The 22,982-nt window shown below is 48.0% G+C and overlaps 1 protein-coding gene and 1 non-coding gene across 2 annotated transcripts; both read left to right on the forward strand.

Annotated features, from left to right (window-relative positions):
• Positions 1–522: 522 nt before the first annotated feature.
• On the forward strand, positions 523–9,877 carry Aarsd1 (alanyl-tRNA synthetase domain containing 1). Its single transcript, XM_052194676.1, has 12 exons — positions 523–629; positions 745–876; positions 2,954–3,113; positions 5,024–5,081; positions 5,583–5,739; positions 5,833–5,949; positions 6,131–6,261; positions 6,538–6,604; positions 6,733–6,824; positions 7,232–7,286; positions 8,103–8,197; positions 9,678–9,877. The coding sequence occupies exons 1-12, from the start codon at positions 591–593 to the stop codon at positions 9,811–9,813; spliced, it is 1,239 nt and encodes a 412-aa protein (XP_052050636.1). The 5' UTR covers positions 523–590; the 3' UTR covers positions 9,814–9,877.
• Positions 9,878–16,948: 7,071 nt separating this feature from the next.
• On the forward strand, positions 16,949–17,139 carry LOC127695740 (U2 spliceosomal RNA). Its single transcript, XR_007980098.1, has one exon. It is a non-coding gene; the product is annotated as a U2 spliceosomal RNA (small nuclear RNA).
• Positions 17,140–22,982: the final 5,843 nt, after the last annotated feature.

Below are 22,982 nucleotides of genomic sequence, written 5' to 3' on the forward strand. Positions count from 1 at the left end.
GGGCAGTCGTGGTGAAGGCCTTTAATTCCAGCACTTTCGAAGGCAGGGGCAGGAGGTTCTCTGTGAGTTCAAGACCAGCTTGGTGTACAATGCAAGGTCCAAAACAGCCAGCCAGGACCGTTACACAATGAAACCCTGTCTCAAAACAACACCCCAAAATACAAATTATCATAAATCATAGGTGTCTGAGGTTTGTGAGTTAAATTTCTTCCCTTCAGTTTAAAAAAGTTACATGATGAAATATAATGGGTATTGGTTTTAAATAAAATATTAACATATATGCCTTGTGTATTTCTGCCCAGCCCCTCACATTTTCACCTCCGTGCCGCAGGGCCTCTGCTGGTCAAATCACAAGACCCCAAGAGCTGAAGAACGTCTTAGTTTGAGCTGTGAATTTAGTTTTGTGGTCTTTCAGTCTCAAAACGGTGACAAAGCAACACAGAACACCTTCAGTTAGTAGTTTTAGTAAATTTGGGCAAACCATTGAGCTGAGCGACGCGGTAACGCTTAAGAAAATTTGTCCCACATCGCTCTCCGTCCGCCGCCGGGCTTTTCTGCGCGCGCGGGTCTCTCAGGCCTAGGAGACCGCGATGGCGTTCCTGTGTCAGCGCGACAGCTACGCACGGGAGGTGCGGACCGGTGGGCGAGGGTCCTGAGACCGAGGGTGCCATCGGGAGGGAGGGTGGCTGCAGGCTTCAGTCTCGGCGTAAGAGGGATAATGCTCGCACCCCTCTCTCTGCGCAGTTCACCACCACCGTGGTCTCTTGCCGTCCTGCCGAGCTACAGACGGACGCGAGCGGAGGCAAGAAAGAAGTGCTGAGCGGTTTCCAAGTGGTTCTGGAAGACACGCTGCTTTTCCCCGAGGGCGGAGGCCAGGTACTAGGCGCAGCCTCAGCCCGACCCCTCTCTCAGGAACCCCCACATTCCAGTTAGCTCCTGCAGAAAATGCACTCGCCCGTTCGTTCTCAGCCTCAGTAAATCAGAGGGGGCGTTAGTTCATTGCATTAAGACGCATGCAGCCTGTTATATTCCAGGCGCTGGAGATAGCCTGAACAAGACAGCACCTCTAAATACATGTAGAGTGCTTATCGCAGACAACCCGGTATGCCAGGTATATAAGTAATGATAATGTCCCTAGAAATAAGCTGGGTAAAAGGGAAAGAGTGGCAAAATGCTCTCCTCTGTAGAGAGCCTTCTGGACTGCTCAGTAGTTGTCTGTCAAGGGAAGGGGTGAACCATCCTACCAGCCCTGAACCTTTCCTATTTAGTGGTTCTGGGGCAAGAGAAATATTTCAGGTAGGAAGAATAGCTGTGCAAAGGCCCTGAGATGGAAATGAAAATCAGCACTAAGCATTTTACAGGGACTCAGATGCTGCCTTGAAGAGGGACACTGCCTTCCAGAGCTGACCTTTCCATGCTCTGAGGGAGAGCCTAGCTACAGTTTATAGTGCCGCCCTAGTGGGCGCTATGGGAGGGATCTTACCAGCCAAGCTGATAGCATAAACAAGGACAGTGAAGCCTAAAAGAATCGCTGAATCCACCTAACAGTAGTGCTGGGAGCTTGTGCATGTTGAGGACAAGCTAGAAAGCTTTGAAACGGTGATCGATGATAATTCATAGGGCCTTGGAGGGTCTAGGAAGGTATAGACTCCACTCAGGAAACCAGTGAGCTGTGGTAGACCTGTGAGGGGGAAAGCCCCAGGTTTTGCTTTATTATATATTTATTTATTTTTATGAGTACACTGCAGCTGTTTTCCGACACACACTAGAATAGAATGCATCAGATCCCATTACAGACGGTTGTGAGGCACCATGTAGTTGCTGGGAATTGAACTCAAGACCTCTGGAAGAGCAGTCAGAACTCTTAACTGCTGAGCCATCTCTCTAGCTCTTTATTTTTTATTTTTTATCAGTTCCTATTTCCCCACATCTCACATCTGACCTGCTAAAGAAAAACCTTTGACCCCCAAGTGTCTATAAAGTGCCTCTTATTTTATTATTTTTAATTACATTTATTCATTTAATTTTTATTTGTTTGTTTGTGTGTGTGTGTGTGTGTGTGTGTGTGTGTGAGAGAGAGGACTTGTGGGAGTTGGTTTTCTCCTTCTAAACAGGTCCCAGGGATCTAACTCAGGTCATTAGGCTTGGCAGCAATTACCTTTAACCTGTGAGCCATCCTACCAGCCCTGAACCTTTCCTATTAGACATTTCTTCCTTCAGTCTTCCCGATTTCCCAGATTTAGATTGAGTTTTTGTGGTGTGATTTATGTGTCTTATCCACATGTAGTTATTTGGATGGCTTGTAGCAGCTGGCACCTGATACTTTTCTAAATGATGATTGGTTATTGTTTAATCTAATGCTGGGGCCAATGCTGAGGACTGAATGGTTAAAGCAGGAACACTCAGACCACTTTAGACTGTTAAAGATTATCCAAGTCAGCGCTTCTCAATATTCTAAGGTGGCGACCCTTAATACAGTTCCTTGGCCAACCATACAATTATTTTTGTCGCCACTGTATAACGAAATTTTGCTGCTATGAATTGTGATGTAAATATCTGATATATGACTCCTGTGAAAGGGTCATACAACCCCCCTAAGGGGTTATGACCCACAGGTTGAGAATCACTAATGTGCCACCAGTAAGGATTAGGATCTATTGAGTTTTACTAAAATCTTCAGTGCTGTGTGTATTTACTTTTCTTTTAATGCTGCTCTTCTGCCCTATAATATGTGTGTGTGTGTGTGTGTGTGTATGTGTGTGTGTGTGTTGAAAGTGAGGACAGAGAATCCCATCATGGAATTAAGCTGGCCCACCTCACTTGACACAGTCTTCTCTTCCATGGGAAGCTCAGATTCTGGGTCTGTCTCTCTCTCTCAGCGCTTCCCTTTGAGAGGCTTTTGTCATTTAGGTAGGGTGAGCCCTGCCCCAGGGTTGCTTCCTTCTTTCCCCAGCCTGATGACCGTGGTACCATCAATGACATCTCTGTGCTGAGGGTGACCCGTCGCGGGGCCCAGGCCGATCACTTCACACAGACACCTCTGTCCCCGGGGAGTCACGTCCAGGTCCGGGTGGACTGGGAGCGGAGGTTTGACCACATGCAGCAGCATTCAGGTAAGGGCCACAGGACGGGGCGTCCAGGAAGATGGGCTGTGAAGAGCCACGTCACAGTGGCTGAGCTGGGCTTTCAGTTTCCTGGGGAGCAGCACCCTTAGAACCAGCTTTGATCCAGGCAGTCAGTGTGCAATGAATATTGTGAAAACAGTATGGACGCTAAAGTTCTAGAGAACTGTTGGCCTTTTTTTCTCTTTTTTAATTTTGTTACATTTAATTTAACAGGGAAGGGGGGTATGTGCATGTCATTATGCCCGTGGAGGCGAGAGGGCAAGTTGTGGGGGTCAGTTCTGTCTGTCAACCGCATGGGTCCTGGGGGTTGATGTCAGGTTGTCAGGCAAATCCTTCATCATTGAGCTATCCTGCCAGCCCTTTCTTGGTTTTGGGAGGACAGTGTTTTCCCATGTAGCCTTGGTTGGCCCAAAACTCAATATGTAGATCAGGCTGACCTGCCTCCAGAATTCTGGATTACAAGCATACCAGGCCTACCCAGTTACTGCTGGCTAGGAGTAGTCTCACTTGATGTCTCTATCTGGATGTCCTGTAGGTTTTCACATTCATAATGCCCCAAAATGAAGTGGAAAGGTCACACTGCCTTCTCCCTGCTTGCTCTAATATCTAATATCTAATATCCTTTAGCATCTTCTCAGTCTCTCATGGCGTCTCACAGTCTCTCACAGCGTCTCCCCAGTCTCTCACGGCGTCTCCCCAGTCTCTCACGGCGTCCCCCCAGTCTCTCACGGCGTCCCCCCAGTCTCTCACGGCGTCCCCCCAGTCTCTCACGGCGTCTCCCCAGTCTCTCACGGCGTCTCCCCAGTCTCTCACGGCGTCTCCCCAGTCTCTCACAGCGTCTCACAGTCTCTCACAGCGTCTCCCCAGTCTCTCACAGCATCTCTTCAGTCTCTAAGATCATCCCAGATGCCTCACTGGAGACAATGTGTCAGTCACCAAGTGTGACTCACCTCAGTTATCTTCTGCTTTTGCCACTGCTTCCGTCCCAGCCCTTGCCATCTTCTCTGTGGACCTCAGGCTGGTTTCCTCACGTGCAGTCTTGCTCTTTGCTCCTCTGTGCAAGCTCAAACAGCCGGTTCTGTTCCTCACAGTAAGGAGTATATCTGGGGTCTCCTGCCCAGAGCAGTCATTTTATTTTCTCGCCCTGTTAGAGATTGGTCGCAGGGCCTTGCCTGTGCTAGCTGAGCCCCCGTCACAGAGCAGCCTCAACAATCCTTAAAAGACAAAGAGAAAAGAAGAATGAGATCACCTCACTCCCCCACCCCGCTCTTCAAATCTTCCTGGAGTTCTTGTGTGTAAAGCTATTACCAAGGCCTACGTTCCTGTTGTGGCTGCTCATGTTCTGGCCTCATCAGAGCCCCACAGCCTGCCGTCTGCACCCCCACCGCACCCATCTTTTTGAACAGATTTCTGGTCCACATCACACCTGTTCCCCCCTCAAGGCTTTGACGGTTCTTTATGTCTTCCCGCTTAATTCTTCCTCTTCCTTTTCTTCCTGTCTTCTTCCTTCTCGTCAGTCAGCAGTGCAGGTACACCTCGGAAATAGAGCTCTGCATTCTGCATGTGGTAGCATCCAGTAAACATTTGTCAGATGGATGAATGCCACATGGCAGAACTCCCACTCATACCCCACTTCTGAGGAGATACTTGACCTTGGCACGTTATTGTGAAGTAGCATTGTAACGCTTCAGGGAGAATTCTCAAGCTGATTGAACTGTCTATCATCCCCCCCCAACCGCCCCCAGTGCTGGGAATTGACTTAGGACCTTGTACTTACTAGGCAAGCTCTCTATCCCTGAGACAGACTTCCAGCCCTTATAGGTGTCAGTGGAAATGCCCGTCAGGCCTATGGGGGTGTGACTGGCTTCTCACTTTGCTCCTGCCTGTTCTTGGTTCAGGGCAGCATCTCATCACCGCCGTTGCTGACCTTCTCTTCGGGCTGAAGACGACCTCATGGTGAGTAGAGGGCATGGTGTGACAGGTCCCAGTGCCGGGGTAGGACAGGCAAATGAAGGAGGGGACAGTGTTCAAGGTGCCCACCTTCTCTTGAAGACTGGGTCATGGCTGCTCTTGTGTCTCTTGGGAGAAACTTAGGAGACAGACGCATCTGCCTCTGGTTGGGAAAGAACACAGAGTGTAGAGGCCGGATGGTCCCTCCATTGCACGGTGCTGGTCCTGTTCTCTGTTGTGCTCCCTTTGTAAAATGGGAATGGCAGTCTCAACCTGTGGGGTTTTGTGTTTGAATTCACAGCAGTTAGCCTCCTGCGCATGGATAGCTGTGGCCCCCACCGCTTTTGTATAGGAACCTGAACTCACTGCGTATTCATGGGTGACCCTAAAGTCCAGCCCTCCCTCTACCTCCCAAGCACTAGGATTCCAGACATGCGCCTTCGGGCTCAGGGTGAGCAAGCCTCACCAACTCCCAGCATGCTGTGTCCATGCGTCTTCTTCCGGCAGGGAACTGGGGAGACTCCGGAGTGTGATTGAGTTGGACAGCCCTTCTGTGACTGCTGAGCAGGTAGCTGCCATCGAGCAGAGTGTCAATCAGAAAATCCGAGACCGGCTGCCTGTGAGTGTGCGGGAGCTGAGCCTGGATGACCCTGAGGTGGAGCAGGTGAGAGAGAGCCAGCAGCAGTCTCCGCAGAGCGCCTCTCCAAGGGCTCCTCATCGAATTTCAGACAGCCCCGTTACCTTCCCTCTGTTCCAGGTGAGGGGCCGGGGTTTGCCGGACGATCACGCTGGGCCCATTCGAGTTGTTACCATCGAGGGTGTTGATTCCAACATGTGCTGCGGGACGCATGTGAGCAATCTCAGTGACCTTCAGGTATGTGGGGAAGGGCTATGGAGTGTTTATGGGGGTTGGGCAGCAGGGCTGCGGTGGTGGGTGAGTCTCTTAAGTCTCTCCTTTGTTACTTCAGACTAAAGAGGGGGTCTGGTCTCTCTTACCTTTATGTCCTAAGACCCACTGTGGTGTGTGTTGTCTGTGTGTTACCCTCTTGGTGTAGGTCATTAAGATTCTGGGCACTGAGAAAGGGAAAAAGAACAAAAGCAACCTGATATTTCTAGCTGGGAACCGGGTACTGAAGTGGATGGAGCGAAGTCATGGAAGTGAAAAGGCCCTGACCTCACTGCTTAAGTATGCCCCGCCCTGCCCCGCCCCAGCCCCCAAGGCCTGCACCCCTGGGCTTAGCATTTCCACCTGCTGGAGAGACAGAGTGACCTTACCCTCTGGAGGGTCAGGTGCTCTGGACAGCAGCTCAGATCCTGTATCCTACCGTACAGTTGCTAAGGACCTCTTTGAATGTTCCCATCTTGAGGAAGGTACCCTAGCAAGGAGGGTGTCATTGATTTCTGTCCCCAGCTTTGGAAGGGCCTGGGCAGTCATCATTCTCCATTAACTGTTGTCTTACAGGTGTGGAGCGGAGGATCACGTGGAAGCAGTGAAAAAACTCCAGAATGCCACCAAGCTCCTGCAGAAGGTGACTGACTCTGCTGGGAACGGAGGGCCTGGGCCTCGCCTGAGCCCGTGGCGATTCTCCAGAGGGTTTGAGGGCAGCGTGGGAGGAGAGACCTTTTCCACATGTCTGAGTTCTCATATCCGTTTCAGAACAACCTGAACCTCCTTAGAGACCTGGCTGTACACACTGCCCACAGCCTCAGGAGCAGCCCAGCCTGGGGAGGTGTGGTCACACTACACAGGTGAGAAATGAGGGGCCCAGGTCTCAGCCTCTCCCCATGCTGCAGTGCACAGTGGGTGTGGGTTGCTAAGTGGTTGGTTTACTAGTGAGCAGACCCCAGGAAGGGTGCTACTGACTTCCTGGCTTTGATAGTAACCTTGTCACTCTAACTATGTAGGTCTCATTAGCTCCTTTCCTGGCATCCCTCACCGTCTGTCAGATCTGCCGGTATCTTGGGGGACCCATGGCTATAAGCCGATGAGGCTGAAGGCATCTTCTCTATGCTAAGGAGTCTGGGACTTTGTGCACTCAAACAGGAAGCAATGAGGACTGTCAGTTGTAGACCTGTCTCAAGAGGAGGAACCTTGCCTCCTACAGTGTCACAGAACCGCTTCATCCTTGGTCTCATGTCTGTGTCCTTTGTCGTAGGAAAGAGGGTGATTCTGAATTCATGAATATCATCGCCAATGAGATTGGGTCAGAGGTAAGAGGCACGTGAGAGTCCTCCTCCACTCTGTAGAGGCCCTGAGAGGTAGGGATGAGGGAGTTAGCTTAGCCAAAGTCCCTTCAGGTTAACACAGGAAGAGCTGAAAAAATTATGTTCAGATTCTTTCCCAAGCACTAGCCAGCTGAGATCAGTCTCTGTTGTCAAGAAAGCTTGAAAACCACCTGGATCCGAGTACTGAGAGAATGAGTGTTGAAGAGACCCTCCCTTCGAAGGCCCCTGCTTCAGGTCTCACCTGCCATTCTTGATCCTAACAGTCCTGTGTGGGAGGTTGCCAAGTTTCTTTTGCCTTTACTTCAAACCCTTTATGGAATGCCTCCTGGGGCATTCTCCTGGTACACAGCATGGAGTCTCACAGAGCCCTTTTCTAGCTGAGAGACGTGTGTCCTCAGCATTTGTATTTTAGAGTGATAAATGCTAGAGGCAGAACACACTACTTAAAGAGAATGAGCGCCTTCAGGACCAGGCTACAGAGCCTGCTTCTCAGAATGACCAGCACAAAGGCATGGTCTGGCAGGGTGTGCAATGGCCGCTAGGGTGTGTGCTTCAGCACAGAAGGACGGCGGTGGAAATGAGACCATGAAAGGTGTCTTTTACCCAGTATGGCCAGTGGCCTTCTGTGTCCTCCTAGTCTTTAACCTCCTAGCCATTCTCACAGAGCTTGGCTGCCCAGCATGCCAGAGTGGAAGGCTGCCACCTCACCGCCAGTGACATCTCTGTGGTCTAGAGGACTGTCTGTTCTTGGCATAGAGGAGTCGACCCCGTGTGTGCTCATCTCCTCCTCTTACCTTCTAGGAGACCCTCCTGTTCTTAACCGTGGGGGACGAGAAGGGTGCTGGGCTCTTCTTACTGGCCGGCCCGGCAGAGGCTGTGGAGACCCTGGGGCCCAGGTAACGGGAGTGGCTCCTGAAAGGGGGTGTCGTGTACTTCTGCACACTGATGCAGCCTTGTGCTACGGCAGGGCGTTTCTGTGCGATGTCCTGGTTCACAGGGGTGTGTGAGGCAGGCTGAGCAGGTGTGGTCTGATGCAGTCATGCCTCGTTCAACAGACGGGGACCTTATATCGTGCACTAAAGGCCTTGAAGTTAAAGGGGCAGAAGGAGACAAAAGCACAGGGCTTTCGTTGGTTTCTTTCTTTCTTTCTTTCTTTCTTTCTTTCTTTCTTTCTTTCTTTTTCTTCTTCTTCTTCTTCTTTCTTCTTCTTCCTTCTTCTTCCTTCTTCTTCTTCCTTCTTCTTCCTTCTTCTTCCTTCTTCTTCCTCCTCCTCCTCCTCCTCCTCCTCCTCCTCCTCCTTCTTCTTCTTCTTCTTCTTCTTCTTCCTTCTTCTTCTTCTTCTTCTTCTTCCTTCTTCTTCTTCTTCTTCTTCTTCTTCTTCTCTCTCTCTCTCTCTCTCTCTCTCTCTCTCTCTCTCTTTTTTTTTTTTTTACAGAAAATTTGATCCTCAGCAGCGGCTCTCGCCCTCTCTGCTGCTGCGAGCCTTTAATACACTTCCTCATGTGACTTCCAGCCATAAAATTATTTTGTTGCTACTTCATAACTAATTTTACTACTGTTATGAATCTTAGTGTAAATATCTGATATGTGACCCCTGTGGGAGGGTCATTCATCCCCCAAGGGGGTCGTGACCACAGGTTGAGAACCCCGGCCCTAAAGCTAGGTCCTGTCTGACACTGTTCCTGGAGAACTGGGAACAAATGTGTCGTCACCCCAGACTGGGATCCAAAGCCAGACCAAAGTACAGATACCAGCAAAGTCACATTTGGCTTTACTAGGGTTACTTCTAGGAGCAAAAAATATTCCAAGATAGCTGTGTCATCAAAGCCCAACCCAGCATGGATGACAGGTCCCAAAGCCGGGAACCTGGAGCTCACCGCATGAAGAATGCACATGTGGTATTGTGCCTTTGCTTGTGTTTAGTTGCTGTCCCGGAGTCCTGCAGAGCCCATCTGTTCTTCCTTCCCAGTTCTGCCTCTGTGCAGCGCAGTCCTCTGTGCTGGTTTCACCCTGTAGCTCTCTTTCTCTCTCTCTCTTTTTTTCTTTTTTTCTTTTCAGACAGGGTTTCTCTGTATAGCCCTGGCTGTCCTGGAACTCCCTTTGTAGACCAGGCTGGCCTGGAACTCAGAGATCTGCCTCCCAAGACTCTGGGATTAAAGATTCGGGCCACCATGCCTGGTTTATTTTCTCATTTTAACTACATTCAGAGGTATATGACTCCAGTTCTTTTGGAGAAAGTGGCTCTCTGGAGTATGTGTTCCTTGGAAACATCAAAGGAAGACATAGTTATGTATAATGGAGACTCGTGACAGGCAGCCTCCGGCAGCCTGCAGGCCAGCTTGGCACCGACTCCGTAACCATCTCTCCATTCTGTAGGGTGGCTGAAGTCTTGGAAGGCAAAGGAGCAGGGAAGAAAGGTCGCTTCCAGGGCAAGGCCACCAAGATGAGCCGACGGGCAGAAGTGCAGGCGCTTCTGCAGGACTATGTCAGCACACAGAGTGCTGAGGAGTAAGGGGCCAGGATGTCATCCCTGTGACCACAGCAATCTCTCAGACAGTAAAATATCGTGACTCAAACATGGTTGTGTATTGCCGTTTGTTAGTGTGTATAATCTGCACAGCGCGTCCCAGTGTACTAGCGATTAGCCCCCGTGCGAATGGCTTCTGACTTGGCTCCATTAGGTGTGGCCTCCATGAGTGGATATTAAGTCAAAGAAAGGTACTGACCTAGGTCTTTTCTAACACCTCATGCCGTGGTACAGTTACTTACGGCCAGTGCAGGACCTGACCTGGGGCTTAGCCTCATCCAAATCTCCTTGCTTTATTTTGTCTTTGTTGGGTTTTTTTTGAGACTGTCTTGCTGTATCACCTGAGTGCTGAGACTATGGGCATAGGCTACCGGGTTTCAGACCTTGGTTTTGTGGTGTGTGTGTGTGTGTGTGTGTGAGTGTGTGTGTACATGTGTATGGAGACAACAGCAATTGTCCTCAAGGTACCAGTCTTGGTCTTGGCTACTTTGTGGGTTCTTCTTCTACCCTCCTCCATGCCTTTTCTTCCACCCTTTGAACCCTTAACACTGGGCGGGGATAAGACAGGATAGAGAGGAAAGGAAAGAGATCCCTGAATGGAGAGTCGGGTTGGGAAGAGGGCAATGCCAGCATTAGACTGCAGCCTGCAAGTTTGATCTTTGCAGTCAGGATATCTAATTTCGTCTTGCTTCTTTTTTATGCAATGACTACTTAACAAACCATGACCAACAACAACAACAACCCATCTGCCTCTTGGGGCCTCTGAAGAGTCCCCAGAATTCCGAAGTCGTACAGTTGCAAAAACTATCAGCCGCTGGTAAATTCACACCACTGCTGGAGCACGAGGAAATCACAGCTGCTGCAGGCAGACCCATATCTCACACTCGGGATTAAAGCAAAAACATATACTATTTCTGTGTTGTTTTTTTTTTCCTGGTCTTTTGGATTTTTTGGTTTTTTCGAGACAGGGTTTCTCTGTATAGCCCTGGCTGTCCTGGAACTCACTCTGTAGACCAGGCTGGCCACATAGTCACCATGCCAAACCTAATTTTTTAATACGGGTTCTCAGAATCATGTTAAGTCCTCATGGCTTCAAGACAACAGCTTTGTCAACTGAACTATCTCAATTCTTCAGACCTCTTTGTGTATGGGTATACGTGTGAGAGCAGGTATACATGTATGTTATGTGTGCAGTTCCCATGTGTATGGCGTGTGTGCGTGTGTGTGTTCTGTCTCTGCCTCTCATCTCACCATAGGAGTGCTGGGATTACAGATGCATGCTGCTGTGTCCTGTCTGTTTATAATTTTTGTTTGTTTTTTGAGACAGAGTTTCTGTGTGTAGCCCTGCTTGTCCTGGAGCTCACCATGTAGACCAGGCTGGCCTTGAATTCCCAGAGATCCACTTGCCTCTGCCTTCTGAGGCAACACCACCACCAGGCCTAGTTTTTTGTTTTGTCTTTTGTTTGTGTGTTTGGTTTGGTTTATAATGTCTAAAATAAATAAAATATATGTATTTATTTTGTGTGTATGCCAAGTCTGTGGATGGCACAGAACAGCTTGTGTGAATCAATTCTCTCTACCATGTGTGTTCTGGGGACTTAACTCAGGTTGACAGTCTTGGAGGCCAGTGCCTTTACGTGCAGAGACATCTTGCCAGCCTCAACCTGACTTTTTATGCGAGATCCAAGGGTCTGAAATCAGATCATCTGGTTTACAGCAAGCACTTTCACCTACTGAGCCAACTCAGCCCCTGGGCCTCATACAGGGCACCAGTCACATTCATGAGTACCCTGCCCACATCACATAATCATATTCTAAAGGCTGCAACCCCTACGTACCTCACTGGGGAGCTAGGATCCGCGTTTCCGGGGGACCCAGCACTGAGACCATAGGAGTAATAGACAGTGGTAGACTTGACATTAGCTCAGCGTCACTGGGTGGACTCTGTTCACTTGGAGCAGGAATGGTTTGTTCAAACGTGGGCTCACTTCAGAGCAAGTCATAAATCTGCCCTGCTGGGCAAACATGGCTGTCTGGCTTACTGCTGAGGCACTCCCTGGCTTCTAGTTTCTTGACCTGAATTTAGGGACATAAGCATAGTGTCCTAAGAGAGAAGGAACTTTCCGAAATAACTCAATTAGGAAGAGACATAAACACAGGGAGCAAATGACATGAAAACAGAAGTTAGTTGTGTCGAGCAGGATAAATAAGCAGTGTGAACTGACGGCATCACTCACGTCTGTCCCAGGGTTCCTAATCCAATGCCTGGATCAGGAACTGTGTTCAGGAAAGGGTGGATTGCCTGATGATATTCACCAGAAAGCACAACAGAATGGACTGATTTGTTGGAAAGAATCTTGAGAGGCCTGGGAGTTGGCTCGGCCGTTAAGAGTCCTTGCTGCTCTTCTGGAGATCTTGGGTTTGATTCCCAGCTCACAATCGCCTGTAACTTCAACTCCAGGGGATCTGATGCCCTGTTCTGGCCTCAGACACAGGCACACATGTAGCAGATAGAGATGAATAAAACTTCACTTTTTTTTTGGATTTGGTTTTTTCGAGACAGGGTTTCTCTGTGTAGCCCTGGCTATCCTGGAACTCACTCTGTAGACCAGGCTGGCCTCGAACTCAGAAATTCTCCTGCCTCTGCCTCCCAGAGTGCTGGGATTAAGGCGTGCGCCACCACCGCCCGGCAAGCTTTACATTTTTATAATGTGTTGGAGAGGTGGCTCAGCTCTTAAGAGCACTAGCTGGTCTTCTAGAGGACCCAGGTTCAATTCCCAGCTCTGTAATAACCAGCTGTAACTATAGGGGTTATGGTAATGGTACTAGGGGAACTAATTTTCTTTTGGCTTCTTTGGTTACTAGGCATGTTATACACAGACACGTCCAGACAAGACACCCATACAAATAAAAATGTAAAAAGGGAGCTGGAGAGATGGCTCAGTAGTTAAAAGCACTGGCTGCTCTTCCCCATGGCAGCTCACAACTGTCTATAACTCTGGCTCCAGAGGATCTGAACCCTGACATGGACATACAGGCAAAACACCAATGCACATCAAAAATAAGTAAAAAATAATTTTTAAAAATTAAAAGGGCCCCCAATACACATACAGTGGAGGACTGCCTGGTCTGTGTTCATTCAGAGATGATGCATCTGACTCTCAAGAGACTGGAGGCCCCAGGGAGTTTAGAGGTCAGGTGGGATGGGGGTGGGGACATCCACATGGAGCTGGGAAGTGAGGAGGAGGTATGGGATGTGCCACAGTCAGGGTGGACGGTGGTGGTAGGGAATAAAATATGGAGTGTAAAAAAATTAATTAAAAAAGCCGGGCAGTGGTGGTGCATGCCTTTAATTCCAGCACTCTGGGAGGCAGAGGCAGGCAGATTTCTGAGTTCAAGACCAGCCTGGTCTACAGAGTGAGTTCTAGGACAGCCAGGGCTACACAGAGAAACCCTGTCTCCAAAACAACAACAACAACAACAAAAAAAAACAACAAACCAAAACCAAAGGTTCCTCCTAGTTAAAAAAAAATTAAAAGGAATGATGTCTGCATGTAGAGGTCATACTTCCTTCAGCATAGCTATGGTGCTGTAGTACAACTGTCTTCTTGGAGTGTGAAAAATAGAAGAGAGTCCCCAGAGCGGGAGGCAGACGGTTGGGTTAGAAATGTCCCTCGTCCCCACCTCACCCTGTCTTTGTTCCTGTGTGTTAAGCCATGAGTCTTCCACACTATGCCAGAATGCCTGGGTTTTTCCCTTAGGGAGACCTTAAATAAACTCTGGGGCCCTGTCGGCACTGATGGGAAAAGCTCTTGGAGAAAGTGCCTGTGGGTTTTTTTTTTTTTTTTTTTTTTTTTTTTTTTTTCTTTTCTGTTCCTGAACCTGAGTCAACTCTGACTAAGGTGTCCTCAGCAGAGGGCAGCCCAGCTGTGCAAGGGTAGTGATGGAGGAGCTCCCTTTTTTCTCTAGGAAAGTGTTACACTTTTTGTGCAGTGGCAGCCAGCAGGATGCCAGACTGCACACCCCAAGAGGCAAGAGTTAGGATTTTACAGCCTGACGGGTCCTAGGCTGTGCTCAGAGCTGAAGAAGCTCTCCCAGGGAAAGCCTCTCCTCTGCTGTCCTAAGGTATATGGCCAAGGCCTGATGTGTTCCTGCTCTTTTTTTTCTTTTTTTCTTTTTTTCCTTTCAAGACAGGGCTTCTCTGTGTAGCCCTGGCTGTCCTGGAACTCACTCTGTAGACCAGATTGGCCTTAATTCAGAGATCCTACTACCTCTGTCTTGTGAGTGTTTGGATTAAAGGTGTGAGCCACCACAGGCCAGCTCCCTGGTTTTCTTTTTTCTTTTTCTTTTCTTTTTTTTTTTTTTTTTGGATTTGGTTTTTGTCGAGACAGGGTTTCTCTGTGTAGCCCTGGCTGTCCTGGAATTCACTCTATAGAGCAGGCTGGCCTTGAACTCAGAAATCCACCTGCCTCTGCCTCCCAGAAATCCTCCCACCACTGCCCGGCCCTGGTTTTCTTTTTTCTTTTCTTTTTTTTTTTTTAAATTAGTCTTATTTATTTATTTCATGTATGTGAATACACTGTAGCTGTCCTCAGACACACCAGAAGAGGGCATCAGATCCCATTGCAGATGGTTGTGAGCCACCATGTGGGTGCTGGGAATTGAACTCAGGACCTCTGAAAGAGCAGTCAGTGCTCTTAACCGCTGAGCCATGTCTCCAGCCCCCGAACCTGGTTTTCTTAAGATGCCATCTTCAGGATATGTGAGGTCCTGAGTTTCAAATTGAAAAACACAGAAATCCCATCAACCTCAAATCTAAATGAGGTAGATGGAGGGAGGGTGGTGGGTAGCTGTTAGTCAAAGAGCAGCCAAAGAATAGACATTTACAAAGCTGGTGTTAGTAGTACATGCCTGTAATTCCCAACCTTCATGAGGGTAAAGCAGGGGGATTGCCTTGAGTTAGAAGCTTCCCTGGCCTATATAAACAAGACCCATTCTCAAGAAAAAGGGGGATGGTGTGAGGACATAGGTCAGTACAGTACTTGCCACACACACGTCAGGAGGCAGAGACAGGAGGATTCCCTGGATCTCCATGGCCAGTCAGCCTAGCCCGATCAGCAAGCCCCCCACCTCGTTCAGTGAGAGACCTTGCCTTAAAAAATAATGTGATGGAGATCAACAGAGGAAGATGGCGTATATCGGCCTTCGTCCCCCACATACAAGGAGCACACAAGCACACACTTGCACTTGCACCTAAGCACGAACATGTACATGCACACACTACTTTTTTTGTTGTTTATTTTTGAGACAGGGTCTCTCTACATATGTAGCCTGGATGTCCTGGAGGCCATTATTTAGACCAGGCTGGCCTCAAAAGTGTCTGTCTCCCAAGTGCTAGGATTAAAGGCATGAGCTCAGTAATATTTCTTTTTGTAGGGGGGGGCAGAATAGTTTAAAGAGCTCCACGGTGCCTCATGGGGTGGGGGTGGCGGGCGAGGAGGTGCACTGGGGATGAGTCTTAGAGCTCCACACTTGCTAGGCTAGAGCCTTCCGCTGAGCCACCCTGTCAACACTGCTGGATTCTTAAGACTTGTAAGGAGACTAGATAGCAAATGTCACCACAGAAATAATGTGCAAGTTGGTTCATATAAACAGTAGCTCACAGAGCCGTTCTACAGTGAACACACATTTCAGAATATCAAGTTATGTGGTAAATACATGTACTTTTCTTCCAATTAAATAAATCCAAGAAGTCTCAAAAAGAAATAACCAACACGCCGGTGGACAGAACGAGCCATTCTTCCTTCTACAGCAAGGCAACTTGTATTTTTGCTGTTGCGGTTGACTTGAGTCTACAATGACCAAGCCCAGAAAATGTTTGCTTATTCGCTCGGATGTTTACTGAGAGCTCAGCCTGCACTGAGTGTGTCCTAAGGTCCCCAGATCATGAGATCAGCTGTGGACCCCAGGGAGAAGAAAGGTGATACAAAAAGAAAGAAAGGCAAGAAGATAAGGGGCAACTTGGGTGGGGTTTCTATTGCCGCAATAAAAAAGCATCTTAGGACGGAAAGGGTTTATTTGGCTTACACTTCTATATTGCTGTTCGCTGCTGAAGAAAGTCAGGACAGGAACTCAAAGCAGGAACCTGGACACAGGAACTGGTGCAGAGGCCATGGAGGGGTGTTTCTTACTGGTTTGTTCCCCATGGCTTGCTCAGCCTGTTTTTTACAGAACCTAAGACCACCAGCCAAGGAGTGTGCTGCTCCCCTCCCCCAATCATTCACTAATTAAGGCCATGCCTTACAGCAGGACCTTGTGAAGACATTTTCTCAATTTCTTTCTTTCAGATGACTCTAGTTTGCCTGTCAAGTTGACATTAAGACCAGCTGACACAGAGGAAGTGAATGCACTAAAGTCTGTGGGGGTCAAAAAGAAAAAATCGGGACTGGAGAGATGGCTCATGGTTAAGACCATGGACTGCTCTTCCAGAGGTCCCGAGTTCAATTCCCAGCAACCACATGGTGGCACTCATGACCATCTGAAATGGGATCTGTAATGGGTCCTCTTCTGGTGTGTCTAAAGACTCACATACATTATTAAAATAAATAAATACATCTTAAAGGAAAGAAAGGAAGAAAGAATCACCAGAGAGAAAGACAGAAAGACAGACAGACACACACATGCACACGCACACACACACACACACAGAGAGAGAGAGAGAGAGAGAGAGAGAGAGAGAGAGCTCATCTGTTAAGAGCACTTGTTGCTCTTGCAGGGGACTTTGGTTTGGTTCCCAGCATTATTCACAAGGTAGTTTACAAACATCTGTAACTTCTGTTCCAGGAGATCCTCTTCTGACCTCTATGGGCATCAGAACACATAAATGGTGCCCATACACACACACACACACACACACACACACACACACACACACACATATATAGGCAAATGTGTATATATATATATATATATATATATACACATTTGTATATATATATATATAGGCATGTGTGTGTGTGTGTGTGTGTGTGTGTATATATATATATATATATATATATACAGGCAAAATACAAACTCATACACAATTAAAATCAATCTAAAATCTTTTTTAAGGAAAATAATTGCTTCTCAGTCTTTTGGCTAAGATCAAGCGTAGTATCTGTTCTTATCAGTTTAATATCTGATATGTCCTCTATCCGAGGACAATATATTAAATGGATTTTTGGAAGTAGGAGTTGGAATAGGAGCTTGCTCCGTCCACTCCACGCATCGACCTGGTATTGTAGTACCTCTGGTAATGGTGCACCCTGTTGGGGATTTTGGAATAAAAAAATAAGGAAACAAAAAGAACAAGGAAGTAGAGAATATTATTAAAGAGAAGTGGGCAGGGAAGAGTTGTGGGTGCATCAGGAGGCCTGGAGAGGGTTTGGTCCCCTGGTTTCCAGCATTCTGATCACTAGTGCTGAAGAGTCCAAACTATGTACACAGACTGGCTGGTCTCCCTTCCAGCAGGATGGGAGCCCTTCCTTTAAATTCTGGAGCTGCAAACACTTTGCCTCAATGTTGCTTAGAGCCTAGAAGAAGCTGGGTTGTCCATGGCCCTTCAAATGCTGCAGCTGTAAGAAGGTGGAGCGCAAGGCTGGCTTCAGGCTGCCGCCCCCTCCTCTTCTCTCTCCTCCCCTCCCATAGCTTCCTCTCCCCTCTCCTCTTATATTTTCAGACAATGCCTCACTTTGTAAGCCAGGCAGCCCTCTAAGTTGAGGTCCTCCTGCCTCTGCTTCCCCAGCAGAGGACTACAGTGTGCACCACCACGCCTACCTGGGCTGTTTCTTCTGACTCCATGAGGCTGATCTCTTTCCTCATTCACAGATGGGTAAACCTTTGTAAGCCAGGGACAGTGCCCCCCCCCTCCCCACCCCGTGATTCCAGAGCTCAAGAGAGTTAATTATACCTAAACTTAGGAGCTCAAGACCCGATTGGCTAAGGTAGTGAGACTGTCTCAAAACAAAACAAATCTTGAGGGTGTGATGTTTGCTTAGTGTTAGAGTGTATGATTGAGATGCAAAGAGCACTAGACTTCCTTCCAATTGCCACAGAAGCAATCAAACAAACCAAAACCAAACACAAACACACCCGTTTAACCTTCATAAGACCCCTGTGAGATAGGTCCTATTGCTACCCACATTGCACGGGCGAGGATACTGAGAGAGAGAGAGGAGCTTGCCTGAGCATGTGTCTGCTCCCTCTCCCTACCTCCCCAACACCCCTCCCCCTTTTCTTTCTGAATCAGGATAGCCCATATCTAGCCCAGACTGGTCTGGAACTTGCAGTGGTCCCCCTGCCTCAGAGACTGCAGTTGTGTACCATCATGCTTTGAGGCATGTTTCTGAGCAGCTGCCTGGTTCCTAAGCCCATCACTGAGCCACTGGGTTGTCTGACTGCTCAATAAGGTACCTTACAGGAACACAAGCTTCCTTGGCCTCGTATCTTTCCTGTCCCGTAAAGTATCATACTTCCTCCAGGCCAAATAAATAATTTGGGAGTCTTGAGGCTTTTGGGCAATTCTGGCAGAAAAAATAATTCCATCATCAAGCTGAAGATGTGAAATCTTCCAATGTAATGTCACCATGATGTCTCTAATACAGGGTAGGCAAACAAACAGTGCTATTAAATGGGAAGTCAGGTGACCAAGTCAGCTCGGTCAACAGGTTCTCCAGGGCAGGAGCATTAAAAAGAAAAAGACAATTAGTCAACACTGTAGCACGATCCCAGCCAGTTCTGAGACTGAGGCAGATTTATTTTTTCCCAATCTGCTTTTATACCATTTTAATTGCATGCAAGTAATAAGGTCAGTTGTAGGTTAAGAAACAAGCAAGACACTAAACACAAATAGTCAAGGACTAAGCAAGGCACTAAACAAAGTCCTTTGATCACTGTTTCTAAGGGCTTATCAGGATGGCCAAGATATCCGAGCCTACTTCCCTGCCCTAGCCCAAAGTCATATTCTTGCCAGAAGCCTATTTCTTTCTTCTAGCCTAAAATTAGATTCTGGCCTGAGCGTACTTCCTTGTCCTGGCCCCAAAAGCTCTCCACAGCCACGGTTTCTAAGATTCTGTCTTTGCACATGAGGAGGCTTAAAAACAATGTCCGGTGTCTTCTTCTACTCCCTCCACCTTATTCCCGTGAGACAATCTCTCTCTGTCTCTGTCTCTCCCTGAACTGGGAGCTTGCTATCTCACTTAGGCCAAAGCTCAGTGAACTCTAGGTCCACCTGCCTCCACCTCCCATTGCTGGGGAAACAGGTATGCACAGCCATGTGCAGATGTTTTACATAGGTGCTAGGGATTAGAACTCAGGACCTCAAGTTTGTGCAGCAGATGTTCTTACCTTTTAGGCAATCTTCCTGAGCTCCAGGAATTGATCTTTATGGGGCTCTAAAGGTAAGTCCATAGTTCCCTGTACCTCTTCCTGACCCTGTTTTTCTTCCTTGTTCCTGCAACCCTGGTTAACAGATAGTATTAAGTGATTCCTAACATTCCACTTTTGATGCCTCTGCTGTGGATGTCTTGAAGGTTTCTACTCCGCTTAGAAAGTCTGAAAAAACCATCATCGTGCCAAAGTGCAGGCAGGCCCTTGGCTCCCTTTTCTTCCTAGTGTCCGTGTTGTGATCCAAGCGAGTGAGCTCCTCTGGAGTTTTGTACAAAGCTTTGCAGTTTCTTCTGCCTTTACAACTTCTTCTTCTTCTTCTTCTTCTTCTTCTTCTTCTTCTTCTTCTTCTTCTTCTTCTTCTTCTTCTTCTTCTTCTTCTTCTTCTTCTTCTTCTTCTTCTTCTTTTCTTCTCCTCCTCCTCCTCCTCCTCCTCCTCCTCCTCCTCCTCCTCCTCCTCCTCCTCCTCTTCCGTCATCCTCCTCCTCCTTCTTTTTTGCCACGAGGCGTGTTTTATTTTCACCAATCATACAGATAATTTCTATATCCCAGGGCAAAACGGTGAGATTTGGCAGTCTATTTAGTGGAGGGGTCCCGTTCAGAGACCCGCGGGCCGGTGGCATCGGTTTGGAGTGCCCGGGTTCACAGTGCAGTTTGTGGCTCGTGTCCATCTTGAAGGTGGCTCTTTCTCCACATCACGAGGGTGGGGGGTCTTGGAGATGACGGGGGTGGGGTGGGGTGGGAAAATCTTCCTAGGCTTTTAGGAGATTTCACTCCTCTTTTCCTGTTCTCTTTCCCTGTCTCTTTGATCAGCAGGGCGTTCTTCTGCTTCTCGAGTTTTCTACAACTTGGCCTTATCGAAGCTGGTGATTTCTCCCATGTCCGGCTTGTCTGCCATTTTCTTACAATTCGTGGATTCTCGTTCCGAGTTCGTGCTCCAGGTGCCCCCCACTCGCGGTTGCTGCAGCAAGAAACTGCCTTGTACAGCTTCTTGGCCAGATCAGGATCCTTCAGTAATGCCAGTCTCAATAACCCATCCCTTGTGATAGAACAGCAGAGGGCGCTGTGAGCCCGTGCTTGCCGAAGCCTCTGGCAGCCGCCGAGAAGGCCTAGGGACGTAGCTCAGTTTGGTGGTACACAGTGTGACTGATGAAGCTGGCCTGGACCCCGTCTCCAAATTAATTAATGAACTAATTAAATTAGGGAAATAACAAGGATAAAAGAGCCCTTGTCCAGTTAGGCAGACATGGTTCCTAGGGTGTGGAACTTAAAGAGAGTTCCAAAACACAAGCAAGTAAACAAGGAATGACTTGTAGCCTTCTGGAAATTATTTTGCCTCCCTTCCCCCTCCTTTCTCTCTGAGTGTGTTTGTGTACAATATGCATACAGGCTCCTGTGTGTGCATTGCTCTTCCTGGTTGCATGGCAGACATTTCATGGCCTGAACGGTCTCCCAGTCTCCCTGCCTCTTTCTTTCAGAGGGAGCCTTGCTGTATTACCCAGCCTGACCTTGACTCCCTGGACTCCGCTGTCCTGCCTGGACAGCCCGGATAGCCAGGGCTCCAGATGTGCGTTGCTTAGCGTAGCACCATCATTTCTATTTTTAAGGAGTTCCAGACTTTCCCCAGTCTTTATTTTTAGTGCCTGGGCCTCAGTGACACTGAACTCAAGAGCGGCCACAGAATCACTGTCACGCTGCTGACGCGTGGATATTTTTTTTCTTTCTTCTTTTTTTTTTTTTTTTTTTTTTGGAGACAGGGTTTCTCTGTATAGCCCTGGCTGTCCTGGAACTCACTCTGTAGACCAGGCTGGCCTTGAACTCAGAGATCCGCCTGCCTCTGCCTCCCAGAGTGCTGGGATTACAGGCGTGCGCCACCAGCGCCCGGCTGACGTGTGGATATTTTATGCCTCGCTCCTTCATCTCCGTCATCTAGGATCTCAGAGGCCTCAAATGGCGCCTAGTCCTGAAGCAGTTCAGAGGCTGTGCTTGTCTTCTTGGTTGCCTGCCACTGCTCCTTTGGATTCTTTTGTGTCTCTTTGATAGATTCTGGTTTGTTCGTTTGTTTATTTGTTCTCAGACAGACTTTCTCTATGTAGTTCTGGCTCTCCTGGAACTCACTCTGTAGACCAGGCTGGCCTCGAACTCAGAGATCCACCTGCCTCTGCCTCCTGAGTGTGTGTTATGTGTGCTGGGATTACAGGCGTGCATCACCACTGCCCGACTTGACCATGGCAACTCTTATAAAGGAAGACATTTAATTGGAGCTGGCTTACCATTCAGGATTTCAGTCCATGATCATCCCGGAGGGAATCGTGGCAGCACACAGGCAGACATGGTGCTGGAGAAGGAGCTGAGAATCCTACATCTGGATCTGCAGGCAGCAGCAAGCTACAAAGACCTGGGCCTTGCTTGAGTTGCTCAAACCTCAGAGACCATCCCTAGTGACAGACCTCCTCCAATAAAGCCACACCCAGCTCAACAAGGCCACACCTCCTAATCCTGCCACTCCTGTGGGCCTATGAGGCCATTTTTATTCAAACCACCACAGGCTCTTTGCCTGTGTAGCATATGTATATAGTCCCTGCAGCGGCCAGGAAATGTCAGATCCTCTGGAAATGAAGGCTTGTGAGTTTCAGTGTCAGTGATGGGAACCAAACCTGGGTCTCTGTAAGAGCAGCAAATGCCCTTAACTGCTGAGCCACCTCTCCTACTTATTTATTTATTTATTTATTTATTTATTTATTTATTTACTTATTTATTTATTTTCTCGTGTGTGTGTGTGTGTGTGTGTGTGTGTGTGTGTGTTATGTGTGTGCATGTTGTATAGTTTGTGTCTGTGTGTGGGATGGGGTGCATGTTTGTGTGTGGGGTGGACGTGTATGCAACGTGTGAATGTGTATGTAGTGTGTGTGGTATATAGTATATATGTGTGTGAATGTGTATGTAGTGTGTGTGGTGTATAGTATATATGTGTGTGTATGTGTACATGTTTGGTATATGGGGTGTGGATGTGTGTGGAGCATGAGTGTGGTGTGTGTGGTTTATAGTGTGTGTGTGGCTGTGTGTGCATGTATGCGTATCTATGTATAGTGTGTGTGTGTGCTGTAGATGTGGTGTGTATTTAGTATGTAGAGTGTATGTGTGGTGTGTGTGGAGTATATGTATGTATGTGTGTGTGTGTACATGTGTGTGCATGTATGTGTAGTGTGTGTATGTGTGTGTGTCAAGTAGCCAACATCTCCAGCCAAGCTGGCTGGAAAGAGTTCTTGCACAGTCACAGAAAGAATGATCTGATGTCACTGCGTTGGTGTTGTTTGACATTTTCCAACTTTTTTTCACTACACAGGAGGAAAAGGGGGAGGAGGAGGGAGAAGAAGAGGAAAAGGAAGAGGAGGAGGGAGAGGAGGAAGAGGGAGAGGAGGAGGGAGAGGAGGAGGAGAGAGGAAGAAGCTCAATCTTATTTTGTATTGTGGGAAAAAATCCTTGTCAAATATTCAAAATATGTAAATGTGTTTTTGTAGAAATCTAGGAAAAGCTAGTAAAAGTCCTGCCATGTTAGCAGTCGCTATGGTTCTCAAACACAGAGTACTGAAAAATAAATATCCCACCATCTGCCTGAGAAATGTTCTGGTAAGAGGGTACTAAGAGCTATGCAAGTTTGAACCTTTGACCCACTAATACCAGTTTTGGGAGTATACCCCAAGGAAATAATAATCCAAAAAAGGGGA

This window comes from Apodemus sylvaticus, chromosome 10 (genome assembly GCF_947179515.1).
Source record: "Apodemus sylvaticus chromosome 10, mApoSyl1.1, whole genome shotgun sequence".
Lineage (NCBI taxonomy): Eukaryota > Metazoa > Chordata > Mammalia > Rodentia > Muridae > Apodemus > Apodemus sylvaticus.